This window comes from Oncorhynchus kisutch, linkage group LG23 (genome assembly GCF_002021735.2).
Source record: "Oncorhynchus kisutch isolate 150728-3 linkage group LG23, Okis_V2, whole genome shotgun sequence".
NCBI lineage: Eukaryota > Metazoa > Chordata > Actinopteri > Salmoniformes > Salmonidae > Oncorhynchus > Oncorhynchus kisutch.
In genome coordinates, this window is record NC_034196.2 from 40545946 (window position 1) to 40560277 (window position 14332).

The 14332-nt window shown below is 40.2% G+C and overlaps 1 protein-coding gene across 4 annotated transcripts in view; it reads left to right on the plus strand.

Moving 5' to 3' along the window:
* The window catches only part of pam (peptidylglycine alpha-amidating monooxygenase), a 141085-nt gene that overhangs the window by 44531 nt on the left and 82222 nt on the right, over positions 1–14332 (plus strand). For all 4 annotated transcript variants that reach the window (XM_020458567.2, XM_031802865.1, XM_031802867.1 and 1 more), the window contains exons 9-12: positions 2474–2522; positions 11542–11609; positions 12902–12982; positions 13218–13294. In XM_020458567.2, the coding sequence (XP_020314156.1) occupies positions 2474–2522; positions 11542–11609; positions 12902–12982; positions 13218–13294 (275 nt within the window). The remainder of the gene's footprint in view (positions 1–2473; positions 2523–11541; positions 11610–12901; positions 12983–13217; positions 13295–14332) is intronic.

Sequence of the window (14332 nt, forward strand, 5' to 3'; positions counted from 1 at the left end):
GTATTAAAAAAAGTGATGAATTCACCTAGACTGTAATATTGTGCCTGCTTTGTATTCAAATACAGTACCTGGTAATTATTGTAGTTCATTACTCTCATAGTTAATATGTGTTTATCACCAAGCGTTTCCAGTTTTGTTTTATTCAGGCTTTCACGACCAGATTATTTTAATTAGGGACTCAAAACAGTTATTGTTCCCCCACAGCATTAAGTGGTTATTGTTCTCTTCCCCCACAATGAGCTCCCAAAAGACTCAACAGCAAACCTTTGTGTTGTTCCACGTTCGTTGCGACAGCTTCGCCCCCAGTGGCAGCTGAGAGAGAGTTCTTTCACTAAGTGGCCATTGATTGTGCATTGAGTGAGTCTGCTTCCCAAAGGGAACCCTATTCCCTATGTAGTGCACTAATTTTGACCAGGGCCCAATAGGGGAGTGTATTGGCATTAGAATACTACATTGGAGTGGATGTCTCTTCTCCCCAATATAAGTCAGGACAGGCACACCATAAAGGGGCTTTTCTTAGGGAAATGGCTGGGCTGCCTGATATTACTGGGCTGCCTGATATTACTGTGCTGCCTGACATTACTGGGCTGCCTGAAATTACTGGGCTTGTCTGGAATGACTGGGCTGCCTGAAATTACTGGGCTGTCTGGAATGACTGGGCTGCCTGAAATTACTGGGCTGTCTGGAGTGACTGGGCTGTCTGGAATGACTGGGCTGCCTGATATTACTGGGCTGCCTGACATTACTGTGCTGTCTGACATGACTGGGCTGCCTGACATTACTGGGCTACCTGACATTACTGGGCCACCTGACATTACTGGGCTGCCTGACATTACTGGGCTGCCTTGAGGCAGCATGCAAATGTTGCATGTCTATGACCCAAATCACATACAATAGTTGGTTTGGTGGAAGACGCCAGTACTTTTACCTAGAAAACAAAGAGACGCTAATGGATAATGGTGTAGTTTATTACCGTAAAACAGACATTTGAGGATAATGGTGTAGTTAATTATCGTAAAACAGACATTTGAGGATAATGGTGTAGCTAATTACCGTAAAACGGCAGTTAGCGTAGTGGTTAGAGCGTTGGGCCAGTAAACGAAAGGTTGATGGATTGAATCCCCGAGCTGACAAGGTAAAAATCCGTTGTTCTGCCCCTGAACAAGGCAGTTAACCCACTGTTCTGAACAAGGCCGTCATTGTAAATAACAATTTGTTCTTAACTGACTTGCCTAGTTAAATAAAGGTAAAACTTCAAAAAAAATGACATAAAAAAAACAGACGCTTGAGGAAAATGGTGTAGTTGTTACCGTAAAACTTAAATTAAACGTGAGTCTCAAATAGCCCTTTTAGTAGCTGGGCAACTGCACACAACTGCTGGGTCTAAATGAATTGTTTAGGAGGTTTAATGTTTGAGTTGTTATGTTAAATAATTCAGTACTGACTCAAACAAGTGATGGCCAGTAAGAAACTGCTAGCCATTGGCTGCTAACAGCTGAGAGCTACTAGCTAACTGGCAAGCACAAAAACAGTCAATAACTTTGGGAGTGCAGAACTGAGAACTGTAATACCTGCTGTGTAGTCACAGTCAAGGAGGAGAATAATTATTCAGTCAAGGAAAGTTTTTATTTATTTTATAAAACCTTTTTTAAAATGGAGGCACACCAAGACAAAATAAGTGTGACACAGTGTGTAAATGATAACACATTAGTGCAGGAAATGAAGAAGTTGATTATAATGCTGGACATGAATGCTGGAATTAAACAATTAACTATGCAAATGAGTGCTCTCTGGGGAGTACAGATGTGTGTGTTGTGTGCCTGCCCACATGTATTAGAATGCAGACCAGCTTCTCAGGATTATTGTATGTTAATAGGCAGCTCCAGAAATAAACCCTATGGTATTGCTGTGTAGCCACAGGGGCAGGAGCTCTGGGGCTACAGCTAGCCGCCGCGGCGCTAGCTTACTTCAATGGGCTTGTCTGGTGTTTGCTTAAACCCCCCTGTGTAAACATGGCTAGCCTATTGGGTGGGAGGGACGACGACCCAATCTGTGTCCTAAATGGCACCCTATTCCCTAAATGGTGCACTACTTTCAACCAGAACTCTATGGGCCCTGGTCCAAAGTAGTGCACGGTGAAGATAATAGGGAGCCATAATAGTGCTGTAATTGAATAATGTATTACACCTGCAGTAGAGAGTGAATCGGACTGGGTTTCATCAAAACAGCATTCTGGGGTAGCCTAGTGGTTAGAGCGTTGGACTAGTAACCGGAAGGTTGCAAGTTCAAATCCCCGAGCTGACAAGGTACAAATCTGGCGTTCTACCCCTGAACAGGCAGTTAACCCACTGTTCCTAGGCTGTCGGCTGTCATTGAAAATAAGAATTTGTTCTTAACTGACTTGCCTGGTTAAATAAAGGTAAAAAAAAAAAAAGCATTTGTTGTCGGCTAATTGCACGTTTTTTTGTTTCAGACCACCATAGAGATTGCTCAGGACTTACCTTACGAATGACTTCCAAACCGTAAGTATTATATCAATTACCTGTAGTACATTTCCATATTTACAGGAAATACTATGTAATCATTTACTCTAATTTATAACCATTGTATATGTCTGCAGCTTCGCAGGCTAATTGGATTGGGTTGGGACAGACACAAACAACCCAATTTGGGTGATTCATTCAGTTGAACAGAGAGAACATTTTACTTGTATTGGACTGCGTCCCAAATGGCACCATATTCCCTTTATATTGCACCCCTTTTTAAAACATGGCCGATAAGGCTCTTGTCAAATATAGTGCACTACATAGGGAATAGGGGCCCCATTTTGGGATCCCTTATATGACCGATTAACCTACAATACTTATCTGTGGGCAGCATCATAAGTGTGATGTGAGTGGAATGATGTCCAACCCAGCACTTTGTATTGGCCCCCTTATCTGAAACAACGGGGCTGAAACGGTGGATAAATACAAATGAAAAAGTATGCAATTTATGAAGAAAAAAAGACTAGGATTTATTATAGGCATTGGTTGAAGCTCAGTATTAACCTAAAATCTCCCTACCATCATATCTAAGCCAACATGAAGCAAATCTAGTTGAAAATGAGAAAATCAACTTGATTTGGAACTGTCCGTACGTTACCGAGAACCACATATAAGATTTTTTAACAGGGTCGTTAACAATTTAGTTTTAAGAGTATTTATTGCGCCTACCTAGCTCAAATTCTAGATGTCGGATTAAAACAAGACTACAGTGTTCATAAAGTGACCATCGGACTTCACTAAATTTGTAGGTGCAACAGTTTATTACATTTATAATTTATCGATCTCACAAGCTCATTTCTGACCATTAAGAACCAATAACGTGCTACCTTTTTGTAGCATTTCTGACTATTTTGATTAGCTAGGTAGCTAGCTAGCTAATGTTACTTAGCTAATGTTTGCTTGATTGTACAAAGTCCAGCAGCTAGCCTCTGTAGCTAGCTAGCTAACACCAGTCAGCTGAAAGCTAGCTAGCTAACTAACAAACAGGCAAAGTAAGGTAGCTAGCTATTTTTGTTTATGGAAGGTTTGTTACACAAATAACTTCCGCCATTTGCAAGCTAGCTAGTTCGAGCCAGACAAAAACAGCCGAAGTTAGCTAATGATAGCTAGTTCATGTCCAAATGCCAGTCCTTTCCACAAAACATAGCTAGCAAGCTAACGTACATCAGCTCAAAACCAACCCCAAACTTTGGACAAATTGTCATGCTGCTAACTTACTATGCATGCAATGGGCTTTTGCAACACTAGCTAGCTACTCCATAGTCCAGGCAACATTAAGAGCTAGCCACATTTCACTGTCTGACAGGACACAACCCAAACTGCTGAGAATTTGTTTTGCTGTCTGACGTTAACAGAGCCTCCTGGCTCTATTGTGCACTGACTGCAGTGTGCATGCTTGCTAGCATAAGAAAAACTCACCAGTTTAACATCTATAATATAGTTCAGTATGCCCCTCCCCCTTGTCTTCATTACATGTTTTAATCATGTGTGCTGATCAACAGTGCCAAACTTACAACTCTGCCATTTGTTGGATATTTTTCAACTCTGCCGTGCACACCTGTGTGAAGCTAGCCACAATGAGGATTAGCCACAATTGTGGAATTTGCAGTTCGCCTTCAAATAAAAGTCCCCCATTTGAAAGTGATTCAAACTGATACAAATAGTTGAAAGGGAAAGGGGGGATACCTAGTCAATTGAACAACTGAATGCATTCAACTGAAATTCCGCATTTAACCCAACCCCTCTGAATCAGAGAGGTGCGGGGGGCTGCCTTAATCGACATCCATGTCTTCGGCGCCCGGGGAACAGCCATATTTGGACTAGATAAAAAAAACATTTTAAGTGAGAATTGGCATTGGTCTGAAGCTGAAAATTAAAGAGAATTCACATGAGCACCAAAATGGCTATTTCAACCGTGCTCTACCAAGGTTTTCCAGCACACGGCTTTGACATACTACAGTAAGTATTGTACTACAAACTATGTGTAAGCAGGTTGCTTGGGATTCAAACCTTCTCAATCAGCCTAATTCATACTCTTCAGAGGGATAATGAACTTTACACTGTCCTGCTATTACAATTATATATGGTGTATACTGGTGTATATATACAGAACCAGTCAAAATTTTAGACACACCTACTCATTCCAGGGTTTTTCTTTATTTTTTAAACTATTTTCTACATTGTAGAATAATAGCGAAGACATCAAAACTAACACATATGGAATCATGTAGTAACCAAAAAAGTGTTCAACAAATCAAAATATATTTTATATTTGAGATTCTTCAAAGTAGCCACCCTTTGCCTTGATGACAGCTTTGCACACTCTTTGCATTCTCTCAACCAGGTTCATGAGGTAGTCACGTTGAATGCATTTCAATTAACAGGTGTGCCTTGTTAAATGTTAATTTGTGGAATTTCTTTCCTTAATGCATTTTAGACAATCAGTTGTGTTGTGACAAGGTGGGGGTGGTATACAGAAGGTCGCTCTATTTGGTAAAAGACCAAGTCCATATTTTAGCAAGAACAGCTCAAATAAGCAAAGAAAAACAAAAGTCCATCATTACTTTAACCTCTCTGAACCACCCATCCGGATCCGGTATAATTGTCATCAGCAACGCTGAATAGCATAGCGCCACAGTCAAATAATATTACTAGAAAATATTCATATTCATGAAATCACAAGTGCAATATTGCAAAACACAGTTTAGCCTTTTGTTAATCCACCTGTTGTCTCAGATTTTGAAATTATGCTTTACAGTGAAAGTAATACAATACAATGACATGTTTAGCTAAAATGACATGTCAATGACATGCTTTTCTAAAATAAAGGTATAGTGAAATACAGTCATGCACCACATTACTACAAGACAAAACAGCTCAATCAAGCCTAATGGTCTTGTCAGTGTGAAAGCAAAGCTTGCATTCAAAGCAAACATGAAAAGGTAGCAGAATGGCATAATGTCTTACTGTGGTGTGTGAGGAATCCAATACTTTAAAAACACTTCTTAGGGATAGCCCCCATTTAAAAAATTCCCTAAATGACATCCCCTAATCTAACTGCCTGTAGCTCGGGCCCTGAAGCAAGGATATGCATATTCTTGGTACCATTAGAAAGGAAATACTTTTAAGTTTGTGGAAATGTGAAAGGAATGTAGGCGAATATAACACAATAGATCTGGTAAAAGACTATACAAAGAAAAAAACAGCCTTTTTTTCAACCACCATCTTTGAAATGCAACAGAAAGGTCCCTGTTCTAGCCATCCCTCTGGTTGTAATTCCAATGGTGTCCACAAGATGGCAGCAGTGTACGTGCAACGTTTCAGATGGATAACTTGAAGTATGAGCGAACTACATGACATTTAGTGTAAAGTCACCCAGGTACATTTGGGCAAATCGTGAAGGAGACATTTGCATTCATATGACATTTTTTCTGCAAGAATATCGTCAAATCTGTATACTTGGACTTCGATTCAGCTTTTCCAGTATTAGTAGACATATCATAAGTTCAACATTTGCTAAACAACAAGTTTTCATAACTTTATAACTCTGAATATTCTTATAATTTTTGTCCAAAAGGAAAAGGCATGTTGTCGCACACGGTTAGAAGTTACATTTTACGACAGATACATGATTTTCGGATGCTGCTGTAAAGCCCAGCTCATTGGCTGTCTAGCTAGCTTTGTTTGACCCCAATTGGTGCTTATTTGACAAAGTTAGTCATTCAAGTGAAGACCTCCCTCGTCATCGGCGTGCCATGGAGTCGCTCTCTGACCAGATATGGTGTCCTATAGGATATACTACACCCCTAATGATATAGTGAAGTCTTGTTACGTTCTAGGATTTCTGAGGAATACATACGAACGTGATTTGACTTGTTGAAACAACATTTAGGATTAGATTTTCAAAGATTCCTTTCTTTGCAAATTGAGCGAGTGGAAATACAAAATCGATCGTGCATGCTATAGGGACCTTTTTAGGTTATGAAAAATAATTTTATCTAACAAAACGATACTTCATGTCATCTCTGGGACCGTTTGGATGATAAATCAGAGCAAGATTTCAGAATGTAAGTACACATTTCACCTTCAGAGGTGAATTTTACAAACCTATTGCGGTGAAAAAAGTGTTTTGTTGTTAGGCGCTCACCTCAAACAATAGCATGGCATTTTTTCACAGTAATAGCTACTGTAAATTGGACAGTGCAGTTATATTAACAAGAATGTAAACTTTAAGCTGTTTGAGAAGGTTTAAATCCTAAGAAACCTGCCTACACATAGTCTGAAGTAAAATACCAACATAGCTACTGTAGTAGGTTAAAGCTGTGTGCTGGAAAACCTTGGTAGAGCATGGGTGGAATAGACATTGTGGTGCTCATCTGAATTTTCTTTCTTTTTTGGCTTCAAACCAACGCCTATTCTCACTTAAATCGTAGTTTCTGTTTTTAATTTATAAATAGTTTCTGTACTTTGTGCTGTCAAAGAGAAATGACATTATTGAAACGGGTCATTGACCGAAGTTAAACGTTTTGTACCGTTCCACTGTTTCCTCTGAGTGATGGAATAAGAGGTGGCTGATGGATAAAGGTGCCGGCTCCGGTCCGCTTCCTCCTTTGTCTCCATACTCCAGTTTCACTCCACTGCCATACTACTGGATGGGCACATTTATTGTCTGTAGCAGTCTGTCTCCATTCTGGCTCAAACTAGAGGGAGTAATGTTTATCTATGGTGTCCTGGGAATAACAAATTATAGCAGTCTGTTGCCATTCTGGCTCACAAGATAGGTTTCCATCCAATTGGCGACAGATTTTCATTCTAAGATCTGCGTAAAAGCAATATTTCCCTCCAGAGATGTTTCCAACAAATGTACTTGTTGTCGATAAAAGGCTGTGCGTGATGACGTAGTGCACATTTAAAACGAATACATTTTGTGTTTAAATTCCCATGTACCGAATAAACATATAGGTTAAATTGGTTTCCATCAATGCAAGTTAAATGGGAATCTATCAATACAAGTTGATGGGAATCCATCAATACAAGTTAAATGGGAATCTATCAATACAAGTTAAATGGGAATCTATCAATACATGTTAAATGGGAATCCATCAATACAAGTTAAATGGGAATCTATCAATACATGTTAAATGGGAATCTATCAATACATGTTAAATGGGAATCCATCAATACAAGTTAAATGGGAATCTATCAATACATGTTAAATGGGAATCCATCAATACAAGTTAAATGGGAATCCATCAATACAAGTTAAATGGGAATCCATCAATACATGTTAAATGGGAATCTATCAATACAAGTTAAATGGGAATCCATCAATACAAGTTAAATGGGAATCCATCAATACATGTTAAATGGGAATCTATCAATACATGTTAAATGGGAATCTATTGCATTTTTAACTCTACTGATGTTTTTTCCACTATAAAATGTTGCATCATATAGCGAATGTGCCCATTTTGGTCTCTCCAGCCAAAACCTCGCAGATACGGTGTGGGTATAGCATACATTATGAGATGATTATGGATAAGAGGGAGATCATTTTTAATTGTCAAACGACAGCCAAGCATTGATCATCATGTCACCAGAAAAAGACCCTTGATATTTATTGGAAAGGAGCTTCAAGCTCATCACAGTGCACTTTGATCACCCTGTGAAGTTCATCATCATGTATTTCATCTGTAGCCTAATAAACTGTGCGCTTTCCCGAGTCGTAGTGAGAGGACCACACACCTCAAACTTTACATCGATAGGATTGTTATTATATCAATATTTGCATGTAAAGATGTTTCCACGGCTATTTCTCGCATTATTAATTTTACGGACACAAAAAGATCCCACCTTCTCTGATTATTTTGTTTTGTCAACATTTGGAAGTTTATCGACATATGGCCTGTTATGACATTTTTATCCAACATGTACTTTACTTGGATAAAAAGGTTGAGTACAGCAGAAATGTGTTTATTTTAACCCTTTGATTAACAAGGGTAGCCTAGTGGTTAGAGCGTTGGACTAGTAACCGGAAGGTTGCAAGTTTATAACCCCGAGCTGACAAGGTACAAATCTGTCGTTCTGCCCCTGAACAGGCAGTTAACCCACTGTTCCTAGGCCGTCATTGAAAATAAGAATTTGTTCTTAACTGACTTGCCTAATCAAAAAGTAATTTGGTTGAGTCTGTGATTAACATAATCCATTTGTTGATCAGATGAAAGTGTAAATGTTTTCAAATCGAATGTTATTTGTCACATGTGCCGAATACAAGTGTAGACCTTACAGTGAAATACTGACTTACAAACCCTTAAGCAACAATGCAGTTTTAAGAAAAAGAAGTGATAAGTAAAAAAATAGGTAAGTCAAATATAAGATAATGAAAGAGCAGCTGTAAAATAACAGTAGCGAGACTATATACAGGGGGCACCGGTTAGTCGAGGTAATACAGTGGGGTAAAAAAGTATTTAGTCAGCCACCAATTGTGCAAGGCCTGTAATTTTCATCATAGGTACACTTCAACTATGACAGACAAAATTAGAAAATAAATCCAGAAAATCACTGTAGGATTTTTAATGAATTTATTTGCAAATTAGAGTGGAAAATAAGTATTTGGTCACCTACAAACAAGCAATATTTCTGGCTCTTACAGACCTGTAACTTCTTCTTTAAGAGGCTCCTCTGTCCTCCACTCGTTACCTGTTTTAATGGCACCTGTTTGAACTTGTTATCAGTATAAAAGACACCTGTCCACAACCTCAAACAGTCACACTCCAAACTCCACTATGGTAAAGACCAAAGAGCTGTCAAAGGACACCAGAAACAAAATTGTAGACCTGCACCAGGCTGGGAAGACTGAATCTGCAATAGGTAAGCAGCTTGGTTTGAAGAAATCCACTGTGGGAGCAATTATTAGGAAATGGAAGACATACAAGACCACTGATAATCTCCCTCGATCTGGGGCTCCACGCAAGATCTCACCCCGTGTGGTCAAAATGATCACAAGAACGGTGAGCAAAAATCCCAGAACCACACAGTGGGACCTAGTGAATGACCTGCAGAGGTGGGACCAAAGTAACAAAGCCTACCATCAGTAACACACTATGCCGCCAGGGACTCAAATCCTGCAGTGCCAGACGTGTCCCCCTGCTTAAGCCAGTACATGTCCAGGCCATCTGAAGTTTGCTAGAGAGCATTTGGATGATCCAGAAGAAGATTGGGAGAATGTCATATGGTCAGATGAAACCAAAATATAACTTTTTGGTAAAAACTCAACTCATCGTGTTTGGAGGACAAAGAATTCTGAGTTTCATCCAAAGAACACCATACCTACTGTGAAGCATGGGGTGGAAACATCATGCTTTGGGGATGTTTTTCTGCAAAGGGACCAGGACGACTGATCCGTGTAAAGGAAAGAATGAATGGGGCCATGTATCGTGAGATTTTGAGTGAAAACCTCCTTCCATCAGCAAGGGCATTGAAGATGAAACGTGGCTGGGTCTTTCAGCATGACAATGATCCCAAACACATCGCCCAGGCAACGAAGGAGTGGCTTCGTAAGAAACATTTCAAGGTCCTGGAGTGGCCTAGCCAGTCTCTAGATCTCAACCCCATAGAAAATCTTTGGAGGGAGTTGAAAGTCCGTGTTGCCCAGCAACAGCCCCAAAACATCACTGCTCTAGAGGAGATCTGCATGGAGGAATGGGCCATTAAACAGGGTGGATAGTACCACGTTAGGTTGGACGTGTGGTGCCAGAGTTATATCGTCGAGGAATGGGCCAGCAACAGTGTGTGAAAACCTTGTGAAGACTTACAGAAAACGTTTGACCTCTGTCATTGCCAACAAAGGCTATATAACAAAGTATTGAGATAAACTTTTTTTTTTGACCAAATACTTATTTTCCACCATAATTTGCAAATAAATGCATTAAAAATCCTACAATGTGATTTTCTGGATTTTGTTTTTCTCTCATTTTGTCTGTCATAGTTGAAGTGTACCTATGATGAAAATTACAGGCCTCTCATCTTTTTAAGTGGGAGAACTTGCACAATTGGTGTCTGACTAAATACTTGTTTTGCCCCACTGTATGTACATGTAGGTAGCAGCAGCATAAAAGGGGGTGGGGGGACAGTGCAGATAGTCTGGGCAGCCATTTAATTAACTTGGTGTTCTGGTACCACTTGCCGTGCGGTAGCAGAGAGAATAGTCTATGTCTAGGGTGGATGGAGTCTTTTAACAATTTTTAGGGCCTTCCTCTGACACCTCCTGGTATAGAGGTCTTGGATGGCTGGAAGCTTGGCCCCAGTGATGTACTGGGCAGTACGCACTACCCTCTGTGCCTTGCGGACAGAGGCCGAGCAGTTGCCATAACAGGCAGTGATGCAACCAGTCGATGGTGAAGCTGTTGACATTTTTAAGGATCTGAGGACCCATGCCAAATCTTTTCATTCTCCTGAGGGGAATAGGTGTTGTCGTGCCCTCTTCACGACTGTCTTGGTGTGTTTGGACCATGATAGTTTGTTGGTGATGTGGACACCAAGGAACTTGAAGCTCTCTACCTGCTCCACTGATTCACTACAGCCGTGTCGATGAGAATGGGGACGTGCTCAGTCCTCCTTTTCCTGTAGTCCACAATCATCTCCTTTGTCTTAATCACGTTGAGGGATAGGTTGTTATTCTGGCACCACACGTCCAACCTAACGTGGTACTATCCACCCTGTTTAATGTCAGTATAAAACAGACTTCAGAACAGTGTCCACTAACGTGAAACTCTCCATCCTGTTTAATGACAGTGTAAAACTGACTTCAGATCAGTGACCACTAACATGATACTATCCATCCAGCTAAATGTCAGTGTAAATGTAAAGCTGATTTCAGATCTGTGTCCACTAACAAACTATCCACCCTGTATAGAGTCATTGTAAAATAATCTCACCACCCGTTGACTCCAGATCAGTGTTTGACTTATCCTCTTTGTCTATTCTCTTTCCACAGACAGCCCTTCATTGCTGGCATGTATCTGATGATGTCTGTGACCACCGTCATCCCTCCAGGAAATAAAGGTATGTTGTCTGTGTATCTGTCTCTGTGTATCCGTCTGTGTGTCTGTATGAGTTCAGAGAGGCCACTCCACTCACTGTGTGCAGCACAATGCTTGTCCAATCCCCCTCTCCCCATTACGTTGTCAGGACATACATTCAATTTCGGCAGTTGACTACTTCCACCGGAAAACATGTATTTCGTAATTACAAGTCAGTGGGACATGGGAATGAGGGAATTTATCACTTTGAGATAGCTAGCCCCCCCCCACCCCCCGTCTGGGTCATTTGCACAAATGTATTTGTGTTGTCGTTGGTCCAGGAGGCAGTAACAGTAGTTCATTTCTTTTCTATGTGGTAATGGCTTGTAAAGCTTGGGAGCTATTTTGAACCTGTTTTTTGTTTGCTGTTGTTGTTGTCAGTATCATATTTATCCGCAAGACATCAGCAGCAGTTAAGGAAAAATACCAGCGTATCATGTAGGCTAAGTGATCCACGATGATGTGTTTTCCCTTTTCCTGTTTTGTAAATGGACGTTAAATGGATGTTTCGCTAATGTTTTCTCATTGCATTGGTACCGCAGCACCGAGTCTAGGACCAAAAGGCTCCTTAACAGCTTCTACCCCTAAGCCTTAAGACTGCTGAACATTTAATCAAATGGCCACCGGACTATTTACATCGACTCCAGCCGACGCTTGGCATTGCGCATGGTGATCTTAGGCTTGTGTGCTGCTGCTCGGGCATGGAAACTCATTTCATGAAGCACTTGACAAACAGTTTTTGTGCTGACGTTGATTCCAGAGGCAGTTTGGAACTCGGTAGTAAGTGTTGCAACCGAGGATAGACAATTTTTACGCGCTACGCACTTCAAGACTGGGCGGTCTCGTTCTGTCAGCTTGTGTGGCCTACCACTTCGTGGCTGAGCCGTTATTGCTCCTAGACGTTTCCACTTCAACATAGCAGCACTCACAGTTGACCGGGGTCAGCTCTAGCACGGCAGTAATTTGACAAACTGACTTGTTGGAAAGTTGGCATCCTATTACGGTACCAGGTTGAAAGTCACTGATCTCTCCAGTAAGGCCATTTTACTACCAGTGTTTGTCTATGGAGATTGCATTGCTGAGTGCTTGATTTTATACACCTGTCAGCAACGGGTGTGGTTGAAATAGCCATATCCACTCATTTAAAGGGGTGTCCACATACTTTTGTATATATAGTGTATGTGTATTTTCTGTATGCTGATGCAGTTGTTGAATAGAGCATTTCAGATTAGTCATCTGGCCTATTCATCTGTGTGTTTTTGATTCCTTCCACAGTTACAAACGCAGACGTGGCTTGCACTTATAACTCATATCCCATATACCCGTTTGCCTTCAGAACCCACACGCACAAGCTTGGTAAGCAGCAGATTTCATACGTTTCTTATTTTATGAGAAATCAGATTAATTTATTAGCAAATTGTCATGCAAATGCCATAATTGCTGCATCAAAATCAAGCATTTTTACCTGCATATATCGCGAAAACACTGATTCTATGACATACAGTAACATACCGATTTTGTTTAGGTCATTTGTTTTCTACTGAAGTAATCTGAATTGATTCCTAATTGGTTTTGCCGTCTCCTATCCCAGGACAAGTTGTCAGTGGTTACAGGATTCGAGACGGGAAGTGGACTCTGATTGGACGACAGACTCCTCAGTTACCACAGGTAGGTGTCTGGCCATGTCACAGTTATCTCTGCTCCCTCCAAAAGTGTTGCACTTGTTCATGTCCCTTCACTGATTTCAAAGGAAATGACTGGTATAAGTAATATGGTGGAAACTCCCACTAGCCCATGCCTTCACCAATCCAATTTTAAGACTTGTGGGCAGTAGTGAACGAGTACATCAGATATTATTGCAGGGATTTTTCTGTCATTGTGGTCCAAACAGTGTAAAAATAAATAAATAAATAAACGCCGGAAAAACGCTTTGTCTAAACGTAAACCAGGTAGAAAAGTTAATGTAACTCTATCATTTTTTATATTATAATTTTTGCGAACTTACAAACTCCAAAATAAAATCTCGACAGACAGGGAGAATTGAAAATGATCAAACCAATGAATTTAGCAGTATTGAATTTGTTATTATGTTTGGGCAAAAGAACACAGCATTAGTCATGGCAAAATGCATAAAATTGCTGTTAATGTTTTCATTTGTTGGCTTTATTGTAGGCGATTTTTACATAGAAGTTACTTTTAGATTTGTATCATTTTCATTTAGATATACCATTTTTTTTCTTCTTCTGGTTAGGCTATATTGATCTCTGGCTCACTCTTTAGTAATTTGTGTGGCTACATTTTTTAATCACAGTGCTTAAAGCATCATACGAGCTCAGTAGCCTACATATAGTTCATTTTATTCAAACAGGGTGTATTTATATATGGAAAAATACATGTTTTAATATTTTCGACCAATTGATTGAATAGCCTACTCGAGAGAGAACTTAGCTAGACTGTGGTTTTACTATTAAACTCTATGCTGCTATTGTTTTTAATTTCGTAAAAGCAGCTTGTGTTTCTTAAGCAGGCAAAGGGTATGTAACTAGAAGGCTGGTGGTGACTTGTTAGCTACGGGGAAGCAAGAAAGTCGCTTGGAAAACTGACAAAACTGGTGATGATGGTTGCTGTGGGTGTGTGTGGGCTTTCCTGACTTGAATTGAAATTCACCCTGTACTTAAGTGTAGGCCTAACTAACTCTAGTTCTTG